Here is a 23,256-nt window from a genome sequence, read left to right as displayed (position 1 = left end):
TTTAATTGGTCGAATTTTCTGTGAGCAGGAAAAAATAAAACAAAAGGCAACAGCCGAATATCAATTCAGAATAAATCCTATTGTGACACTGTAAACATGTTTTTCTTTCAAAAATCTTTATATGGCAACATAAAACAAGATAAAAAACTGATGAGCTATTAAAAGTCCAAAACTAAAAAGGTATAATAAAATATAATATAATATAATAATAAAATAAAATAAAATAAAATAAAATAAAATAAAATAAAATAAAATAAAATAAAATAAAATAAAATAAAATAAAAATAAAAATAAACAAACAAACTTACTGGCAATAGTTAAACTTGATGTACACTAATCATTAGTCATTATGAAGTCAACTCTTTCCATGCTTTTGCAGAATGGACTGGTAGATGTCAGACTTCAGAAACCTGGGATAGCAGTCTCTCGTCATTAGACTGAAGATCATCTTCTGTGCCGTATCAAATGAGCTCAGGTTTGGCTCCGAGATGTTGTTTGTAATATTTGTGCGAGTCCCAGAATCAATATTGACCTGAAAATAAGTGCAAGACATTTTTATTTTTTGTCTAAATAAATAAATAAAACAAATAAAAAAATCTTTTAAAATTTTGTTTTGGCTAAAGGTACAAGAATGTTTATAAATTATTTGAGAATGTGAATAGACCAATTAAAATCCATGATTTATTTAGTTTTATTATTAGCATTTGTGTGTGTGTGTGTGTGTGTGGATAAATTGGGACTGAACTAATATCTGAGTTCTGTCTACAAATGCTGAATGCCTGCACCCCCCAAGGATGAAAGCAAAATGGCATTGAAGGGCTCTCTCATGAGCTTTTGAGCAGCAGGACCAAATAATTGATTCTCTCAGTAGGACATTACAGGAGCTGAGCACACTTCAGTCATTCACCTGTCTGGGTGCTTCCGTTTGCACAAACTCAGTGTAGATTTGGTTTGCCCTGCTGATCATCTCTGGTGCGCTCGTGATCTTTTTGTATTCCTCACATGCCAGCCAGAACAGAATATTTTCCTCACTGTATTCCGACTTTAGGAAGTCCTGGAAAGCCATCTGTCCCGCTGCAGCATGACACCATCATGAGAGTTAATTATCACAAATAACTAAGTGTTACTTCTCCAATTTAGATGTTGAAACTGAAATTTGAAAATTAATATTTGAACATACTTTACGTTAAGCAGATACAATATTTGATATGTCATTATACATACAGCAATGAGATTGAGATGCATCACTTCAACATGAACCATTGTTTTTATTCAAACTTATTTGACTAGTGTTAAACTGACAGAGTAACTCTTTATTTATTTGCATTATGCCAAACGCCAAACTCCAGACATCTTATCTTATCTTCTTATGCTTTCAACAGACTATAAGCAATGTTGTATTTTTCTCAATACATATGGCTAATAAATAAATAAATAAATATTTATAAAATATGTTAATATATGGAAATATTTAATGTAGCCTATATATATATATATATATATATATATATATATATATAATTTATTGAAATTTTGTTGCTGATTAAAAGCCTTTTTTTCTTTATGAATTAGTCAGATTCTTTAGAATTAATATGATTTTTCTTTCTTAAATGGATGGTGCACAATATTCTATCCACTGTTAACCAGAGAATATTCAGAGCTGAATTTTCTTACCTTTACAGGACAGAAGCTTCTCAATGGACTCGCCCCAAGAGTCCACATCATCAACAGGTTCCTGAGAAAAGCAACAAAATCTACCCTTGAAAATTACATGGAGATCCTTCACTGGTGAAGCTGATTGTGATAAAGATCTCAAATACATTGACTACAGAATCCTATAGCATTCTGCCAACAATATTCCTGTCCATTTAAATCCTTATAATCTGAAATTCCTCGTGACCAGTAGATTCAAGTGTATTAGTCGTTAATATCATTTCAAAAATAAGAATGCAGATGGAACCATTAAAAACCAGGGACTCACTTTATGGCCATCTCTGACAGCGATGTCCTCTGCATGGAGTCTCCTTCACTCTCTGACTCTGTGTGGCTCTGGTGGGTCTAAACACATTTACTGGCATGAATGGAACACATGGAAATCAGCATGCAAAACTTTGGGCAGGGTCACCTCCTCAGTCCGTAAAGTCATGAAGAAAACATCTTCAGCGCTGAGGTGATGGCCTGCTCATCAGTCCACTGTTTAACATTGCTTTATGACTTTTTGTGTCACGAGATAACACAAGTTAAATAGTGATGCTTAAAAGTAACATCATATTTTTTCCTTTGCAAATCTGTGAAAAAACAAACAAAAATGTGACGTTTAATATATACCATATGAACAGAAAATCACTTTGATAAATTGACAAAATACCTAAAATTAAATGAAAAATCTTGAATTATTTAGAAGTGTTAGTTGGTGTGATGCAGTTGCTAAAATTCAAAACACTGAATACATTTTCTAAATATCTTCATGTTCCATGAAAGTAAAAAAGTCTTATATATTATAAACAATACACGGGTAAATGATGACAAAATTTTCAATTGAAGGTGAATTATCTCTTTTAGTGCAACAATAATAGGTAAAACATTTCTCATAAGTAATGTTTTGCATAATATCAGATCTGATCTATTGATCCAAATAACTCTTTTTACAATTTTGTAAACACAAGCAATGCTAAAAAACTGCGTTTCAGTAGAAGGCTTTTTTTTTGTTTTCCTGGAGAGCTACTAAGAATAAATCCATAAAAATTTCGACAACATTTTTTGTCTAAAGTAGTGACGTCAAAAAGAACTCATTGATGTAAACCATAAATATTTCCCTTAAACATTGATTAATGTTTGAATAAGTTTATGTGCTCAGATACTACTTGTGCATGTGTTGAACTTGCCCACGCGCAGCTGGGGCATCCTGTCCCAGAGCTGGTTGGTACCTCAGCAACACCTGTCTGTGTGATGGTCCAGGTAGGTCTCCATTAGGTCATCACCACAAATATCCACAATATTGAAATCACAGAATGGAAATCCTGCCATAACCAAATAGCTGGTGGTTGAAATAGACCTAAATTGAAGCATTTGCCTATTATTTACTATCTAATCATTTCAAAGGTACCAGAATACTGGTGTACCTCCTATTTAATTTTCCATAATTTCCCATGAAAAAAGCAAGAAAACGTAGCATATCTCAAATATCATATTTATACCAAAAACTATTTGGATGCTTGAGAAGTTCTTACACATGTCAGAAAGTCATTGCATTAGATACAAAACACCAAAACAAAGAAGCATCTGCAAACAAATGATGCTGAAGCTTTTCACAGAACTTGCCATTTTTGCAATGAATTGTAACAAACTGGTTTCAAGGTGATTTAAGTGGATGTACTAAAGTTCAAACAGGTGTACTAACCATGATCCACTTGAATTTATTTTTGTATAATGCTTTATAATGCTTCATAATGCAGAAGTGTGCTTGTTCTGCTTTTGACGTTGACATACGCATACTTAGTTTTAAATGTGGCTTACGTGTCCAACTACTTCTCCTATTGTCATCTTTGTCTGATGATGCCCGAAATCAGTTCCATAATTGTCCTTTCTATTGGAAATTTGGTGTGACGGTTTTGGGTGGCCAGTGGAAAAGTGGTATTTAAACTTCCTACTGCAGGTTATGGTTTGATTCATGGGTAATACTAGATCTGAAGGTTGGGAAACCTGACTGGATATCCTTTTTTTCTACCTTGTTGACCACTTTTTCTGATTTTGGTCATCACAAAGAACCACGAGTGCAACCAAATCACCTTTATCTGATTGTCATCAGTGAAAAAAAGGTTTCTACGTGATCCCCTCCTAGCTCTCCATTAGTATTGTCTCAGTCTGTCAATGGCCATGTAAATCTCCAGAAGCAATGGAAAATCCTTTGCCAGATTTGCATGCATAATGACTTACACATGGCCAGGAGAATTTGGTTTCCAAAAAAGCTGGCAAGGGTGAGGACACCCAGGTCAAATCAGAGTTATTTGTTCACTGCGAAACACAAGAAAATTTCCATCATTACGTTCACACTGGGCTGCGAAGGGAACACATTCTTGCTGGAGACTGACTCATTTGTCTGTGTGATTTGTTTGTTGCACCTGTGGTAGCTTGTGTGTGTGTATGTGTGTGATGTCTTTGTGTTTGTTGTGTTTGACAGAGTCAGCAAGATTAGGCATTCCCTTTGTCAGGCTATATTTAGAATTCTCTTTGGGAGAATCCAGATAAAAAGTCTGCCATGAATCAAACTGTGCCGGCATAGAGTAGACTGAAAAAGTTGGCTAGTAATATGTGATAAAGCTGGGCTTGAATGATCCTGGAGAAGCATCCCCGGATTGTGAAAAGTTTGATCTGTCCATTTAACTAAGTCTGTCCTGAGGGTAGGCATTTGTAATTCCCAATCAAACAAAAATTCATTAAAATGTGCATATGAACATTTTCATAAGGGATAAGCTAAGCTAATAGGCTAATTGGCTACAGTAGTGGTATTGCATAACATAAGCTAGCTAAAAACATAATGAACTAGACGTGTGTAACTTTGGTATCTATAGCTTTGGTTTTACACTAACATTTTAGCAGTTTAACAGCCAGTCAGATTGTTTTGAAGTTCTAGACAGACTAGTTTTAACAGACACCACCAAATTCTTCATGACACCAGCACTCGAGAACGTTTACCCCAACATACGCATAGGCGGACCACTTGTGTCCAAAAAACAAAACAAAACAAAACAAAACAAAACAAAACAAAACAAAACAAAACACCAAATTTTTCATGACACTAGGGGGCTGTACCATGAAGGTGGATTAGCTGGCTAGCCAGGTAAGTTTCAGGTTAGTTTGCACCAATCCTGCGTTTTAGGTACCACGTAAGTGGCTTGGCTTTTAGCAGCATTCATTGTCCTAGCAACTTACACTCCACGGCTAACCTGCTCCGGGGCAGCTTATGTTCTGGGTTAGAGATCTCAAACTGAAGTTGGACCAATCAGATGTGAGAGAAGTGACACATGTCTGACACAAAGTCACTCCAGTTTATCTTGCTCCAAATTAAAGTTCACTAATGCTACAAAAAAAAAAAAAAAAAGTCTGGCATTAATGACAATTAAATTTTATGATTTTATAATTATCGTGATTCATATTATTATTATAATTATTTATCTTTTACACACAAGCAATTTTAGTTTAACAGTTATTATAAATCGTTTATTTTAAATACATATTAATGTATACAGATCATGTAATATAAATAAGCTGTAGTATCAAAAGTTTGCACTATTAAAAAATTTAAAATCTGATCTTACATGTTCGAGTCTCTATCACTATATATTTTCAAATGTATAAACTAAGTTAACAAGTTCCACTTGTAACTGCACTGAAAGATTATTTTATTTGTCCTCCTTCATTTTTCATATGACGTTTATATTTGTCATATTCTTCGATCCCTTAACCTTTAGCAAAACCTTTAACCTTTAGTTTTGAATGTCGCTGGGTCTCTCGCGAGAAGTAAATCAAACTTGGTTTGTGTTGCAAGGCTCGTGATTGGCTGTTCACCACTGATGTCACACATTCATGTGCACGCCACAAACACCAGCACTCAAGAATGTTAACCCCATAGGCGGACCACTTGTGTCCAAAAAAAAACAAACAAAACAAAACAAAACACAACACAACCAAAAAACCAACAAAAAAAAACAAACAAAAAAACAACCAATAAACACAAAACCAAACAAAACAAATACCAAATTCTTTATGACACCAGCACTCGAGAATGTGCATAGGCACAACAAAACAAAACAAAACAAAATGAAACAAAACAAAACACAACACAACACAAAATAACCAAAATAAAACAAAACACAACCCAACAAATAAACACCAGTTCTTCATGACACCAGCACTTTTTAACCCCGACATGTGCACAGGCGAACCACTTGTGTCCAAAAAACAAACAAAAAAAAACAAACACAACCGAAACAAAACAAAACAAAATCCAACAAACAAACAAAAAAACTCTACAAACGACAAACACATAGCATATTTTTGTAAATTCAGCTTTCAGGAATAAATTACACATTTTAATATGTATTAAAATAGAAAAAAAATATTTTACATTTTAATTAAAATTAACTATATTACTGTTTTTACTGTATTTCTGTAAATGTGTATAAATAAATAAATAAATGGACCCCTGGTTAGAATAAGAGACTACTTTCAAAGCCATTAGAAAAATCATACTCCACACAAACTTATGTTCATTTATATATAATCATTTACTAACCCTGAAGTTGTTCCAAACATGTATGAACTCATTTTAGCTGTTGAAAAAAAAGAAAAAAAAAAGAAGGTATTTTGAAGAATGCTGGTAAGTTTCAAACAAATAAGTAGTCACTGACTTCCATAGTACTGAAAAAAAAAAAAATTAAAGTCAATGACTACTGTCAACTGTTCAGTTAGAAACATTCTTCAAAATGTCTTCTTTTGTGTTCAGAGGAAAGAAACTCATACAGGTTTGGAACAAGAGGAGGGTGAGTAAATGATGACAGAATTGTCATTTTTGGGTGAACTATCCCCCTCACATCAAGTGTCAAAATGTACAAACTCCATCATCCAGCAGGGGGAGCTGTGGTTCCTAAATGAACTTCCTCTCACCTCTGTCCCTCCTGGCCTGCTGCACACTTAACATCCACGTGCAAAACACCCCCACCACTCTTACAAGCATCAACAGGGATGCATTTCTGTTGTCAGTGTCAAATCTTCATATACTGCCAAGCAGGGGCGTCATGCATTCATGATTTTTGAGGGGGCACATTTTTTGGGGGGGGGGGGGGGGGGGTCGGGGGTATAAGTCATTCTACGAAAGCACTGTATAACTGATATAGGCTTATTTTTTTATTATTTTTTTTCCTTTTTATTCAAAACAATTCCAAACATGCTTAATATATCAGGAAATATCTCATTTCTCAAATATGTGTAGGTAAACGCGTTTTGCACCTTTATAGATTGCTATTTGATCAATATATGGAAATGTAGTGTAATCTATTAACTACACATAAAAACCTGACTTTTTACTTATGTGCCATATCATGCCATAAAATATTTTAATGTAAATTTTAATAACAATATTGTAAGATACTTATTTTAACACTTTCATTTTACAGAGAGTAAAGAACATTTACATTATCAAAAAACATTTTCATTCAGTCTAGCCAGAGTTCAGGCACTCTCAAAAACTCCCATTAAAATCACTGAAGCACTTTACATTATGAAACGAATATCTTACTTACATTCGTACGCACATCTGCACTTTTTGTTTCTGATGAGAGAATTCGCTAAATATTTCAGTCAGCGAGCAAGTGAACAATTTTTTTTTTCTGCAATTTTTTTTTTTTTCGTTTGGAAGCTGCATTTAAAATCCACTTGGCTCAGAAATCTGAGGGGGCACGTGCCCCCTCACTTCGAATGGGCACGACGCCTCTGCTGCCAAGCCATCAGTCGGGTTATGGTGACACACAAAGATACGCTTCAACTTCTTGTGTTGTTTTTCTGTGAGTGTCAGCTAAAAGATATCAATTACTAACTAGATTCTGCTCCATGGCTGTATAATGGCGGCATGGAGAGTTGATGTGCTGTAAGGGTTTATTAGTCCACTCTTGGATGACAGCAAAACCACCCATTATCCTTTTCACATTTTGTCATTTGTGTATCTTAGCAAGATGATGGTAGTTTATATATCATCTTTCTTTTCACAATGCAGAGAGGATATTTCAATTTATTCAGATCATATAATTTTTTTCCAAAATATGAAAAATCTGTCATTTATTAATTATTTTTCTACAATGGAAGTCAGTGAGGTCAAAACAACATTGGCCCCCATTGACATTCATTGTATGAACAAAAAACATTCTTTAAAATATATTCTGTGTTTTGCAAAAAAAGTCATACATGTTTGGGATGACATTAGGGTTAGTAAATAACAGTATTTTAATTTTTGGTGAACTATCCCTTTAAGATTAGCTTCTCTTTCCCGTCAGGGTCAAATGCTTTTGCAGAAACATCTGGTGTACTGTATCTCAAAGTAGCACTGTTGGGTGTTAAACACAACAAAACATTTGATCATGTCACCCTAATACTTGTCTGTATTACATTCTACCACAACAAGAGTTATACCACAGAAGGCGTTGTTTCCATATGGTCACATAGGGCATATGTTCATTTTGGTTACCTTACGGTGTAAGATATCTTCTGTACATCTGTACAGAGCGATAATCAGTCTTCTGTGTTTGTAATGATGACACATTTCTGCTCGATCTCACACAGCTCACGAAACAGTTCATTAGTCAACATCCATTTATGATTCATGAAACCCCAGTTCTTTCACTTTAATAGCTATTAAAATAATCGTTCTACCAAGATGCTCGATTTTAGGGCTAATTATGATCATTATGGTTTGATGGTGTTAGTCTGATTAACTTTAAGATTGATAACGCTTAAAGGCTTAAAGATTTATGGGCTGCATCCTTGAGCTTCTAATGGGGGAAACTGGGGGAATTTACATCCCTAGATGTACATCACTACAAGTATGAATGAGAGCACTTTATTTACAGTGCACTTGTTACATGTTGCATGTACTTACTATAGTAATAACAGTAAATTATGAATAATTTCATGCAACTAACCCTAAACCAAACCCAAACCCTAATTCTAACCCTATAGTATGTTTTAAATGAAGTGCATTAGTGCCTCCCCACTTTTACAGCAGTACTGGTTCCAAAAGTATTTTTTTTCCATTAATTTCCCCCTAGGAATTTATTGTGAAATATGTATACATATGCTTGATAGGAGTGGGTGAAGCTCAGTGCTCATTTAATTACTTCTACTCTCTGATTGGTGGTATTTTCTTTACAGCATCATGGGTAATGCATTTTGTTTATCGCTCTATTGATTAACAATCTCAGAGCTAAAAAATAAAACAATTTGCATCATACAGATTTATACGAAATCACCACCTCGTAAAATAGTTACGTTTTCCCACAAGATGTGGTTGGCAGTATTTGACCTCAGCATTCACCTTTTACTTGAGACCATGATGCACTTATTCAAGTAAATGGTTTGCTTTATGGATCATATCATTGCAAACAGAAACTGAGTAAAATGTTGGAAAAAAATATTTTTAATTCCTTCTCTGACTGCGTTCTGCTTGGTGGCACCCAAAGTTAGACATTATGCATTCCAGTAGCCTGTCTGCGCATGCATAATTGATGTCTGCTGTGAGACACTAGCAGTCTGGTTTGATAGGGTGACAGTGGATCAGACGTGGGTCTCACTGAAGACAGCTGGAAGCCTGACATGAGCTCTAATGATTCGCATCAGGAGGTAGATGTGCCCCTCTTGGAGAAAATGATTTGTGGGAAAAAAAGAATACATCACTGGGATGAAATCTCGACAAATTGCAAACACTGAGTACCTGTTAGCCATGTTTGCATAGCACAAACTGTGCCAGCCTCAAGCACTGCACCTGCGGACCTCCCACAGTCTGTCTACTGACTGCACGCTAGACTTGAGCCAAGGATCTTGACTAAAATGAACTGTCGCAGGGATGATGTAATTTTGTAGGCCAAAACCTGGAAATGACTTGGCAATTTAGCACTTCCTATTGTTTGTTTTGAATGGGTTTTTGGTTAAACGCTTGAAATAAGCTCAAGATATTTTCTTGTTTAGCTTTAGATTACTGCATTTACACTTTAAAATCCATCAAAGGGATGCCCAACTTTAGTTTTTTGACTTCATGTCATGTTGCTGTTTGAGAATAAAAAGATCTGCAAGACTACCAGTGGTGGGGATAACGCATCACAGGTAAGTCGAGTTACATAATCAGATTACTTTTTTCAAGTAACTAGTAATGTAACACATTACTGTTACATTTACATTTTTCAAACAAGTAACTGACAGCTCTTCCATGAAAAGTAAATAAGGTAATTAGTAACTTTTTTAGAGAGTAACGCTGAGCTAAGCTAGAGAAGAAGAAGGAGTGCTGCTCTAGTATCGTGTTGTCACAATGGCAGCCCTGATTCCAAAACCACTTTGTTTGGCCAAATTGATTTTTTAACACCGATCCTGAACATCATAACCCTATTGTTAATCTGTGGGCTGCACATTTTACGGAAGGCAGCAGCACGGCAAAACTGACACCAATATTAATATTTACAGCTGGGTAGATGAAACTCAAGCTACCCAATCAGAGTAAATTTCATATTTCAGAAGAAGGGGTTACATTGAAACAGAAACTAAATAGGACTTTTGAGACAGGTGCTGCAATAATGTAAATACAGTATGTGAAAAATAAGGCCTATTTTTTTTTTTTTTTAGGTAAACCTAGTCTAGTACTCACCAAAAAAACAAATCAAGATTTTGTAAAAGGGCATAATATGACTCCTTTAAAATATTAATTTGTGAATATTATCATAATGACCAAAATGTGTAAGAATCATGAACCTCTGTTGGTCACAGAGCTTACTTTCTGCAATATTTCAAAAGCTAATGGAAAAATCCTGTTTTTGTTCTTCTTCTTTTTGTTTTTCTTTTTTTTTTGGAGAGAACCAGGGTGATGCTAATTTCAATGCTGGCCAACAAAAATATGTTATCAGCTCTATTGGAACAGACTGTGTAAAATCTGGCTACACAATCAAACTCCATCATAAATATAGATTTTTTCCTCAAAGATGTGGTTTTATTTTTCAATTTTCTAAAGCTCTTTCAACATTTTTGCTCTCTTTAATGTCTTTGAGAGTGACACAATATTGGCCGTTGTTACAATTAGCTGTAGGCCAGAATAAAAGACAATTATGTACAGTTTATTATACAGACATTTATCATTAAACAGTTATTTACAATGTTTAGGCATTCTAAACATGTGGATTAAATTAAGCGTGGCATGAAATCCTTCAAGCAGAACCCAATGTTTGACAATCATGATAGAATGATTAGTATTTAAATACCAGCCCACAGGATCTAATGTTAATAAATAGCTAGGAGGAGTCACATGATCAATTGCTATTGCAGAGGTGGGTAGAGTACCCAAAAACTGTACTCAAGTAAAAGTAAAAGTACTTCTAGAAATATTTACTCAAGTAAAAGTAAAAGTACTAGTCTTGAATAGTTACTTGAGTAAGAGTAAAAGAGTATTGGATAAAAAATCTACTCAAGTAGTTAGTTACTAGTTACTTTGGGTCATATATACTGAGCCTATTTTTATTTAGATATATAGATAAAATGTATGTAATGTATGTGTGCGTGTATAAATGTATATATTTCATCAGCCTTTACTCCAATTTATGTAATTTATTATAAAACCCTGTCTGTTTACTTAAGTAACAGATATAGGTGTCATGCCATAACATATTTTTAATACGACTGACTTTATATTAAATGTGAATTTAACATTGAAAGTTAATGTGATATAAATATTGCTACTAATCTTTCATTGTTCAGAAAGAGAGCAAATAACATTTACATTATTAAAGATAGTTTTCACTGACAGTCTAGATTTCAATCACTCTCAGAAACTCCCATTAAAATCACTGAAACTGTTAACACTGTGAAATCAATATCTTAATTAAATATTCGTACACACATCTGCACTTTGTTGTTTCTGACGAGAGAATTCGCCAGAAAGAGGTATTCAGTCAGTGAGCGAGTGAAGGAAGCACCGGCATTTTAGCGATGACTCATCGGAACACCTTTGATTGGCCAATGCTTTAATAAGCTCAAAAGAATCGTGTGTGATTGGTTATAATGCGCAGCGCTGTATAAACGCATCTATCTCTGGCTAAGCGCCAGCAAGCAATCACAGATCTGAATTTAGCAGCTGATAATATGACTCGCTGAACGTACTTGCACCAGTGTGATTGTATTAAAATTAATAAAATCTTAATCGGCTATTTTTTGTCTTTTGGAAGCTGCATTCAACTTGACTCCCCTCTGTTATAAGCCACACACGTACAACAAACTAATGTCACAGTGGTATCGTGTACTGTAATCGAATGTAGCCCAAGTTATTACCTGTTAAACAGTAGACAGCACACGCGGTGTTCATCTAATAAGGATCTCCATCGCTAGCAAATAATAACCTTTGCAGATTTCAATTCAGTGCAGTTCCAGCCACGTTTTCAACGCTCTTTCTGTTCTTAAACGTTACAACTCAGAGTGAACCACTTCAGACGCTTAGCGCGTGCGGCAGGGAACTGAACGACTCATTCAAACTGATTCATGAACCAATTCACTCGTTTGCCAATTGGTTTGATCAAGCCTTTGAACAGAATTGACTCAAAAGAATGAATCATTCGCGAATGGGCATTGCTCATTGCCCAGAGAAAAGTAGACGGCGCGTTTGGATCAAACTGAAGCATTTATAACATTTATTGCATTAAGATAAAGTAACGAGAGGAGAGTCGCCCACAGTAACGAAGTAAAAGTACAGATTTTTCCCCAAAAATTTACTCAAGTAAGAGTATAAAGTACCCATCTTTAAATATACTCCGAAAAGTATTCGTTACCCCAAAAAATTACTCAAGTAAATGTAACGAAGTAAATGTAACTCGTTACTACCCACCTCTGTGCTATTGACAATATACAATAAAACAACTAGCATTACAGTATAAATCTACAACCAAGCCGGTGTGCCTTCAGAACGTTCATTAAAAACGAAGGAGCGGGACCTTCTCCTGGTCATAGTAGGTGGGCCTGCCCTCTTGGTCAGGGTCAAGTAGATGTCGGAGGTGAGGAATCGTGGGTAGCAGTCTCTTTTCATTAAGCTGTAGATTTTATTTTGTGCTACATCAAAACAGGACCTACTGGGCTTCAGGATGTTCTTCTCAATGGTGGCCTTGGTTGAGTGGTCAATGTTGATCTGAGGGGAAAAGAGCAAAACGTAAAGCGTGAGGACGTCAACAAAAATTCAGTTTTCAGGAACTGTGCTGTATAATGAAAGACAAGATACTTGAAATGATGCAAGATGAAAAATGATGTTGTAAGTTAATTTTTGTGATCCAACTATGATTTCGCCATATTGCTGATCATAAAAAAAAAAATCAACTGTCAAAGTCTGAGACCAGACCGAAAGTTTTAGTATTTTGTAAACTTTTACAACAAAAGTTGTAATGTAAAATGGTACTGACAAGTCAGCATTTAAGTAAATTAGTGATATTTGAACTCATTTGTACAAAAGCTTATAGATGCAGTCAAAATGTTTTCTATTAAAGCGCATGATGCCCTGTGTACAAAAAAGAAAATTAAATCTTTTTAAACTTTAGTTTCAACTGTTATGTGGTGTAACCATCAAACTAAAAGTAATAACATTATCTTAATCATTATTTTCTATAATAATAACAACAACAACAATAACAATAATAATGTAATATATTTTTAAAGTAAAAATATTTTTTACAAATATTACTAATTATTATTCATAATAATTTTTAATAAATGTTTCCTTTTCATAATATCAGAACAGTTATACAGTAAGACATTAACATTTCTGATTTTATAACCTCAAGCCCTTGTATGCATGAATTGCGTTTTATTATTTGTGAATAAATTAATAGATAGTACAAATTTGTACTGGCAAAACCAAATACAGAAACTTTCTGAAATGCATGTACATTTTTTAATTTGGACTTTTCACTCACACTGTTGTGCTGTTAATATAATTTATAGCAAATTTTGTATTATGAAAATTATGATAAAATAAAAGCAATTTGATTTGTAGTGTTTGTTTTTCTGTTTTATTTGTTATTTACACACATCTTTTCTGACCACAGCACTTGCTCTGTCTCATTCTCCCTCTGTCCAGGCCACAGTTGCTACTTCTTCTCTGAAAGTATTACATCAGACTAACACATGTCTGTTGAACAGCAATTTTGCAGTTGCTATGCATGCATTGCTCCTTACTTAAGAATAAATACAAGTGATACAATTACAAGGTTTCCCTTTACCAGCAGTGATAAGATAAACTTGATTTTCAGCATTGCTTCCTTTCATTCTTAGTTGTTTTATTCATTCTTACTTTGGTCAGACTAGAGCGAGTGCCCCACTGCCTCATTTTCACTTCTCAGTTTTTTAGAGTCTATTTTCTCAGCTGTGTGGGTGGCTGAGGGGGAGTTTGCAGCCAAAAGCAGGAAAACCACACGGTCACATCTGCCACCAGTCATGTGGCCGGTGGCCGACAATGGCCTCTGCACAAACACAATGGCAGGTCTCTGATGGTGTTGCAGCTCTGCACTACACCACAGATATCATTTAACAGAGCCGTGTTTCTTTTTAATGTGACTCCCGCTGAGGTTACACAAAGTGCTGCTTCACTCACAGCAACGTAGCACCATTCGTCATCAGAAATAAGGGGCTTTTCAAAACAGATTGCATTTACTTGTTGTGGGGTCCGATAAACAGGTTGTACACGTGTTGAAAATTAGTTAAAATAAAAATTCTGGATACTTGGAACCAGTGTTGGGAAAAGTTGCTTTTATAAGTATGCATTACAATGTTACTCCATAAAAAGTAATTAATGCTAGTTACTTGAAAAAAGTAATCTGATTACGTAACTCGCATTATTTGTAATGCATTACCCCCAAAACTGCTTGTAACTCAAGTTGTATGTTTTAGAAACTTAATAAATCTTAAATAATTTATTGTAAATTTAAAAGTAATACATTACTTTAGTTACTTCATTGTGTTACTTTTTTATGGAAATGAATGCATTGTGTTACTTTTGCATTACTTTTGTCACCTGGGCTGGGCTTGCTTATTTATTTTTAAAAACAAAAAATCCAGAAGTTATATTTTTGGCAACAGTAAAAGCCCTTTGACACCAAAAGTCAAATTAATAAGCCTCAGGCTGCAGCAAGTGCTTCTGCACCATGCATCCAATTTCTCTCAACATGGGACAGGAGAGGTTTCTAGCGTTGTTGGCGGCCTGTTTTAATTTAGTTTTAGTCTAGTGTTTGTGTGAAGCTGTCATTTTAGTTTTTATTAGTTTTGTTCATGTTCATACTCTCTTTAGTCTAGTCAAGTTTCAGTCAACTAAAAGTCTGAGCATTTTAGTCTTATTTTAGTCAGAATTATCCATGACTATTTTCATCTAGTTTTAGTCAATGAAAACTGTATTTTAGTCTCTTTTTAGTAATGCAATTCTATTTAACCCAGTCAATATAGTATAAGTTAGGGGTGCACCGATCGAGATCGGCCGATGGTTATGCGCATCTCATCAGTAAAGCCGGTTCTGTAATCAGCGGTAAACTCCATCAGGTGCGTGATTTCACATAGAGCAGCTGGTACTACGCAGAGCCATTGTTAACTGAGAAGATGCGCAAATCCACGTTCATCATCAGCGTTTATTTGCACAACTAGACAGTTAACAACGGCTCTGTGTAGTAACAGCGGCTCTATGTGAAATCACGCACCTGATGGAATTTACCGCTGATTACAGAACCGGCTTTACTGGCGAGATGCGCATTAACGATCAGCCGATCTCGATCGGTGCACCCCTAGTATAAGTACCTAGCAGTATAGACGAAACCAAAATTTTCTGTTAGCCAAACCCATTTCAAACAAGGTTCTCTTTATATATTATAGTAACCTTATAGACTCAAGGATTCATCCATTCCAGACACGGAAGATGCTCTGATTAGAATTTACAACATTTATTTTACCAGCGAAATATGTTAGAAGTACACACTTCGTCCCTTTCTCTGTGTCCGACTTAACTTTGTTTGTTGTTGTGTTCTAAATAATGCCGCGAGTGGGGCTTGAGGAAGTGATGTTGCCTGCGTTATGCAAAATAATAATAATAACGCGACTGAACAAGACAAAATAACGTTATAACATCATCTCAATTTCGTTGACCATTTTAGCATAGTTTTTATTTTGTAAACCACATTTAGTCTAATTTTTATTCGTCAACAATATTGCATTATACATTTAATTATAGTCATCGTCACATGACCATATTTACGTTGCGTCTAGCAACACTAGAGGTTTCAGTGAATAAATGGGAAATCAGAATGAAAAATTAAAAGCCATTTGTTGTAATTTTAAAAGAAGAAAGTCATATACACATAGGATGCCACAGGGTGAGTAAAACACAGCCTAATTTTCATTTTCAACTTTACTAGCTTTACTAACTTTCACTGCTGCCAAAATTTTTTTTGCACATTTTGCAGCATAATAACTCTGATATTTTCTTGTTAATTTAAAAGTTATATATTACTTTACTAGTTACTTGAAAAAAGCAGTCTGATTATGTAACTCTCATTACTTGTGATGCATTACTCCCAACACTGCTTGCAACAAAAATGTACTTTTCTGCTTCTAGATTTAAAGCTGAATGGTCTCAATGAGTAATTTCTTTGTTCGAATCATTGAATTGTGCAGATTTCAATTATAGATTTTAAATCTAAATCTTCCTTTTTCAAATTCATCCAGCAGTTATTATATTTGCAACATACTGTCTACAGAGCATAAACAAAGGCAAAAATGCTATAACGTTGAAATAACATCACGTCATTGGAATAACGTCACCTCATTTGGAATAATGTAATTTCTTTCTTTTTTTTTTTTACATGGTTCAGATCACTAAAAAATTTCAGTCACATACTGAACAATGAACATTTAGAAGACTTGGAACAAAGTGCACTTAGAACAAGTTGTATGGACCATTCCTATGATTTAAAATGGGAATGGGCTCCTTTTTAAAGTTTGAACACTTCAGTTTCCATTTATTGTAATCCTATGGAAAAGAGTGAACAGCATGTTCTTTCAAAATGATCCTTTTGTGTTTCACAGAAGGAAGAATGTTTGGAATTTTCTACAGTTTTTTTGTCCGCTAGGATTAAAGGGATAGTTTACCCAAAAATGAAAATTAGGCAGTGTTTTACTCACCCTGTGGCATCCTACACTGTATGTGTATTTGACTCTCTTCTTTCAGACGAATCCAGTCAGAGTTATATAAAAAATTGTCTTTGATCTTTCAAGCTACGTAATGCCACTCAGCAGGTGTTGTATGCATCAGTGCAAAAGAACTTAAATGAAAATCACCCATACAAAAAAAAAGTGTCTCACATGGCTCGGAGGTTGAACAAAGGCATTCTGTGGTGAATTGATGCGTTTTTGTAAGAAAAATATCCATTTTCAAAATTTAATAATCACTTTAATCTAGGTTGCATTCAATGGTGTAAACAGAAGCAGTTCCGGGAGCATGACGTATGAAATCAGCTTTGCGCATGCACTGCTCAGAAGTGATGTTCAGTAATTAGAAGTAAAAAACAAGGATTTTGCCAAGCCAAGAAGAGACTGGTTTTCCTTTAATAAGGTAAGGAAACTTTGTTTTGTTGGCTTTCACGAGACTCACTGGTGCATGTGCAATGCTGACCTCATACGTCATCAGCTACTTCCATTTACAACAGTGCCCGCAAGCTATATTAAAGTGACTATTTCGTTCTGAATATGGATTTGATTTTTCTACAAATTGCATCGATTTGCCACAGGAGGCCTTTTTTCACCCATAGGAGCTGTGTGAGATACTGTTTAACTTCTTTTGGACTGATTTATGCAACACATGCTGAGTGGCAAAGATCAAAGACCTATTTTTAATATAGCTCCGACTGGATTCATCCGAAAGAAGAAAGTCATACACACCTAGGATGCCACGGGGGTTAGTGAAACACAGCCTAATTTTAATTTTTGGGTCAACTAACCCATTGATGGAAAGGTATTTTCAAAAATCGGTCTACTGGGCGATATGCACAACAGAACAGGTGCTTCTATTTTTGCACATATGCATTTGTGCAAAACTACAAATGGTATCTACCCTGTTCTTACTGTTCAAATGCAAATGTGTGTGTACCTCTTTGGGTGCTTCCTTATCGATGAAAATGGCGTGTATCTGTTTGGCTTTAGACTGCAGTTTGGTTGCAGACCCAGTGGTCTTGAAGTCTTCACAGGCTAACCAGAACTCAATGTTCTCCTCACTGAACTCAGAGCGCAGAAACCGTGTGAAGACTTCTACCCCATCTGAAACAAGATGCAACGTCACATTAATTGCTAAATTAAAACCTGGACGCATTTACCTACCGAGAAAACAAACAGGAAGTGAGGCATTATTCCTGCAATGCTTTTGCATACTGACACAGATTGTTCTAAATATCATCACATTACCATGATAATACAATGCAAACTTGGTTGCAGTACTACCAACTGATCCAAAATAATAAAACTTTGAATAATGGTAAATTGGTAACACTTTAAAATAAGGTCCTATAAATTTATATTAAATTACATTTGTTACAGTTTTTATCAATATTTGTTAATGTTATTTAACTAATGTTAACAACTGGAACAAGTGTTACCAGTAAATGAAAGACACTGAACCCCCTTAAGTCACAAGCAGTTTTTGTCATCCTGAGGTTGTGATGGGATGCACACTTCAGCTCAGTATGAAATTAAGAAACATTCAGTATGCTACATTATACTGCTAAGATGAACAGATCCTACCTTTGTGACTCAGCAGCTCCTCAAATGAATCACCCCATCTCAGAGCCACATCTGGCGTGATGCTGTTTAAATCACATTAATCAGTGAAGCCTTTAAGTGTTAGAAAGGTGCTGCATTATGACTGGTGTCATTTTTATCTGAATTGTCCTACTGGTGTTAAACAGTGACACTTTGACAACAGTCCACAATTTCTTAAATAAATAGTGAATAAGTGTTTATACATGTTGAAGGCTTACTGGTTAGTTTTAGCTGGTGGTTTCTTCTCAGGACTGACATTTTCATGTGATCCAGACCTCGCCAGAAGAAGACTGAGTCTACCTTTTTTATCCTTACTCCTGCAAAGAGAAAAAGCTCAATCAATCAATCAATCAATCAATCTATCTATCTATCTATCTATCTATCTATCTATCTATCTATCTATCTATCTATCTATCTATCTATCTATCTATCTATCTATCTATCTATCTATCTATCTATCTATCAGTGATGCACGGGCTGATCCAAAATGAGTGGGTGCCTGTGGTCACCCGCGGACACCCGCGGTTACCCACGGTTACGAGTCATCCAAAAATATTTTTTATGACATTCGGGTCGCGGTCGGTAGGGTCATTTGAAATAAAGATGCCAATTAAACCTTTGTAATTTATATAGTACTAGACACAATTTGAAATACATAGGCTACACTTTATTGGCTGAATAACTGGCGCGAAGATGACGCACGAGCTCAGTCTGCAGGTAGAGATGGAGGCGGCAAGAGAAAAGGTGAAGACTGGGGAGCAACGGCGCTGTTTTTGGTAAAACATGATTTTGACGACTTCATTAATTTTGTTTTATAGAAAACTTGTTTAAAAAGATTTTCATATTGTATAAATTGTATCTTAATTTTGATCAATGTTTTATCAATGAATTGCCCGTATTTAATAAATAAGAAGCAAATATATAGCAGACAATGTAATGAGGTGCCGACAATCACTTGCATTGCATGTGAACTGGAGGGCGCCGAAAGTCAGCTTTATTGGCTATATATTACAGAAAGCTTGAAATGTCTACTTTTAAACGAAAATATTCAAACCAAAATAAATAGGCTACTCTCTGATTATGTAATCCATATGAAATGTGCATTTCTCTCTGGCATTCATGGTGAGTCCACATCATCAACTTCATCTTTGCAGCAACACAGAAAAAAACACCAGTTTATTACTTAACAATTACTAAACAATCCTTGCTAATTTAGACACATTTGTAATCGAACTGAATTTGTGGCAAGCTTTATGCGTGCGGTCATAACGCTTATTATCCTGTAGGCTATAGCCTATTTAAGTTATTAAATTAATATAAAGGGGTGATTTGTCCATGAATGGCTTATATGAACAACTACCAGTCGACTAGAAAAAGAAAATTGTCGGAGGCAGCCCTTATTCCACATATTTTCGAACCAGCCAGCCATTCTGGGTTGAGCGAGTGACCCCACAGAATGAGTTAGTGCTGCGTGATATTCAGAACTGCGCTCTCCGCTCCCCCCAACATCTTCCCCTCCCCCCGCACCCCTACGTCTATGGCACAATGACGCTACGATGGGCATTTACTACTTTTAAAAAATGCGGGTCAAGAAGCGGGTCGGGTACAATATTATTATTTTTTTTTTGCGGTCCGAGTTGCGGGCGGGTTAGTTGAAAACGTCGGTCGGGTGCGGGTTGTTTATACACTGACCCGCGCATCATTGCTATCTATCTATCTATCTATCTATCTATCTATCTATCTATCTATCTATCTATCTATCTATCTATCTATCTATCTATCTATCTATCTATCTATCTATCTATCTATCTATCTATCTATCTATCTATCTATCTATCTATCTGTCCATCTGTATTTTTATCTATCTATCTGTCTGTCTGTCTGTTTATCCGTCTGTATTTTATCTATCTGTTTCTCTGTCTGTCTGTCTATCTGTCTTTTTATCTATCTATCTGTTTGTGTCTGTCTGTCTATCTGTCTTTTTATCTATCTGTCTGTTTGTCTGTCTGTCTGTCTGTCTATCTATCTGTCTGTCGGTCTATCTATCTATCTATCTATCTATCTATCTATCTATCTATCTATCTATCTATCTATCTATCTATCTATCTATCTATCTATCTATCTATCTATCTATCTATCTATCTATCTATCTATCAGTCTGTCTGTCTGTCTGTCTATCTGTCTTTTTATCTATCTGTCTGTTTTTCTGTCTGTTTGTCTGTCTGTCTGTTCATCTATCGATCTGTCCGTCTGTCTATCTTTCTGTCTCTGGTGTGGTACAATCAGACACCACATGTGTTACTTCCACCAGGCACCAAACCAAATGTTCGTGACAGCTATAAGGGGAAGTGTTAACAGAGTGCTAGCTATAGGTTCTGAAGCACGAATGTTTGTCTGATCAACAGCTATAAACCAACATGGTAAATAAGAGTTCTGGTAAAACACACTGTTTATGTACTTAATTCTCAATGTATTACTTGCATTCCTAGTTATAGCAATAGTTGTACTTTTGCTTCTCACTATAAAATGTTTTTATCCCAGCAAAGAAATTATGTAGACATATCTCTGGATCAGCACTGAGATAAATACTACTACAATTATTCTTAATACAAGAAATATTCATAAAACCAGGTTCACACGTCTAACGTGAAGCAGGTGTATTTTACACTGATCTATGTTCTCTGGTGCAGAATGATTTCTTCTCTTGGCTTTTTTCATTTAAGCGTACGAAAGGTTGCTTTAATACATCCCAAAGCTGCGACATTACAAAATGAAAGGCAAATAGATTTGTGTTTTGTCACAACAAAGAGCTCCAGAAATAAAGGAAGTCACACACAATGAAGAGAAAACTACCACAACTTAATTTCAATACACTTGTTAAAAGAATCTTCAAAAGCCCCAGAGGGTGAATATGCAAGACAACATCTCTCCCCCCAATGCTTTCGGTGGTAATATGAGAAAAGTGTGGGGAAAAAACTGTACCTCAATTGGGTATCTTTCATTCTGCAGGCGAGCAGCTCTTCCTCACTGAGCATTTTGCGATATGCTTCCTCCTTGGGGGCAGAGAAGTTTAACTGAGGAAACAGAAACACAAAAATCTTCATGCTCTTCCCTCTTGTTGACACTCACACATCAACACTGCTGGTCCTCGGTCTAGTGTAAACTACCAAACACTGAAGCTCATATTTGTGTTCTAAGCATGTTAAGAAGTCTTTTCCCATACCTGTTAACTTCCTGTCAGGGAAACTACCCGCCGATTACTGTAATATCTCTCTGCCTGGGTTTTCTTGCTGTAGGACATCCATCTGCTAGCAAAATTCAAAGCAAATGTATTTTCAGGCAATATGCTTTAGTAAAGTTTTACTTAACGTCCTACTTCCTTCTAAACAACAACAGGATGGTGGGCTGCCAGCGTGTGGTCAGAGGTTTCTGAAGTATGCAGAGGGAGGACTGTAGACCCCTGTAAAAACAGTGTTAGTATTTCAAACAAATCAGCAGACTTCATCATCTCAACTCTTAATAATAGATGTCTGAATACAATCAAAATAATTTTCCTTTCTTAGAAAAACATTTCATTCATGCATTCATCAAAGCAACTTCAACAAATATTTTATTTAATTACTAGAATGCAAGGTGGTGTAATTATAATCATTTATATGTATTATAAATATTATTTTGCTTTTACACATCTTAAACATACTGTCAAATGACATATACTTAAACAATCATGCTACAAATATAATGTTTTTTATTGTTTAGAAATATCAATCAATCAATCAATCAATCAGTGCTGTCAAACATTGCATACAATATAAATGTTTTGTTTACATAATTTGTGTGTGTTTTGTATATATTTATTATGTATATATAGATACATAAACATACAGTATATATTTTGAAAGTATTTACATGCATGTACATATACATTTATATTCAAATAATTTACATTACATATAAATTTATCTAATATATAAACATGACATATGTAAACAAAAACATTTACTTTGGATGTAATTAATCGCGAATAATCACTTGACAGCAATAAAAATAAAAATAAATAAATAATAAATAAGTAAATAAATAAATAAATAAATAAAGGAAGGGTCTTTTCATGTGACCTTTTTAACTTTACATTTTTTATATTTAAAAGCAAAGTTGATTTATTATAAATAAATAATTAAAACAAACAAACAAACAAACAAAAAAGGATTCCTTATTTAAATCTCTCAAGGATTTCAGACTTACAGTTACACCAACTATCATATTTCATTAAACTCCAAAGCAAAAACAAACAACACCAAAAATAATCAGAACAAGTATGTAAGTCAGTTGCAGTTGTAATAATTATTTTAATGAATGATCAGTTCATAATGTGAATAATCAACATATTTTCAAGAAATTATCAAGAAATGTTTGAAACTGTCATTGACCCTCAGTCTCAGAAAAATGCAGCTGAGTGCTCTGATTTTCATGAGGTCTTGAGAAGACTTCAAAATAAGCTCAAACTAATCTTAGCATTAGTTAAAAGACCAAACTGTTGAGAAAGACACACTCTGTATACCTACTGTGGCTGTTGCCTCTGCAGAGCCATTATAATGATGGACAAATCCGTTTCGGCACAATAAATGACAGGAGGGAATAGAAATGTCCTCAGACAGAGACAATGGTGACATCTTCTTT

At 35.0% G+C, this 23,256-nt stretch overlaps 2 protein-coding genes across 4 annotated transcripts; both read right to left on the bottom strand.

Annotated features, from left to right (window-relative positions):
* Window positions 1–282: 282 nt before the first annotated feature.
* On the bottom strand, window positions 283–2,282 carry rgs1 (regulator of G protein signaling 1). The gene is made up of 3 exons (XM_059500969.1): window positions 1,675–2,282; window positions 908–1,074; window positions 283–532 (listed from the first exon to the last, which is right to left on the bottom strand). Exons 1-3 carry the CDS (start codon window positions 1,820–1,822, stop codon window positions 356–358), a joined length of 492 nt encoding a protein of 163 aa, XP_059356952.1. The 5' UTR covers window positions 1,823–2,282; the 3' UTR covers window positions 283–355.
* An 8,426-nt stretch (window positions 2,283–10,708) lies between these two features.
* Window positions 10,709–21,910, bottom strand: LOC132096778 (regulator of G-protein signaling 18-like). Of its 3 annotated transcripts, XM_059502381.1 has the most exons (7): window positions 21,800–21,910; window positions 21,559–21,650; window positions 18,795–18,893; window positions 18,559–18,620; window positions 17,912–18,078; window positions 12,639–12,922; window positions 10,709–11,073 (listed from the first exon to the last, which is right to left on the bottom strand). In XM_059502381.1, the coding sequence occupies exons 2-6, from the start codon at window positions 21,609–21,611 to the stop codon at window positions 12,677–12,679; spliced, it is 627 nt and encodes a 208-aa protein (XP_059358364.1). In that variant the 5' UTR covers window positions 21,612–21,650; window positions 21,800–21,910; the 3' UTR covers window positions 10,709–11,073; window positions 12,639–12,676. The 3 variants fall into 3 exon arrangements, with proteins under 3 accessions (XP_059358364.1, XP_059358362.1, XP_059358363.1); XM_059502379.1 differs by lacking the exon at window positions 21,800–21,910 and having other exon boundaries at window positions 21,559–21,746; XM_059502380.1 differs by lacking the exons at window positions 10,709–11,073; window positions 21,800–21,910 and having other exon boundaries at window positions 12,637–12,922; window positions 21,559–21,746.
* Window positions 21,911–23,256: the final 1,346 nt, after the last annotated feature.

The sequence above is a fragment of the Carassius carassius genome, chromosome 20 (assembly GCF_963082965.1).
Source record: "Carassius carassius chromosome 20, fCarCar2.1, whole genome shotgun sequence".
Classification (NCBI taxonomy): Eukaryota; Metazoa; Chordata; class Actinopteri; order Cypriniformes; family Cyprinidae; genus Carassius; species Carassius carassius.
The sequence above is the reverse complement of the archived record's forward strand: the minus strand, read 5'-3'. Positions and strand labels throughout refer to the sequence as shown.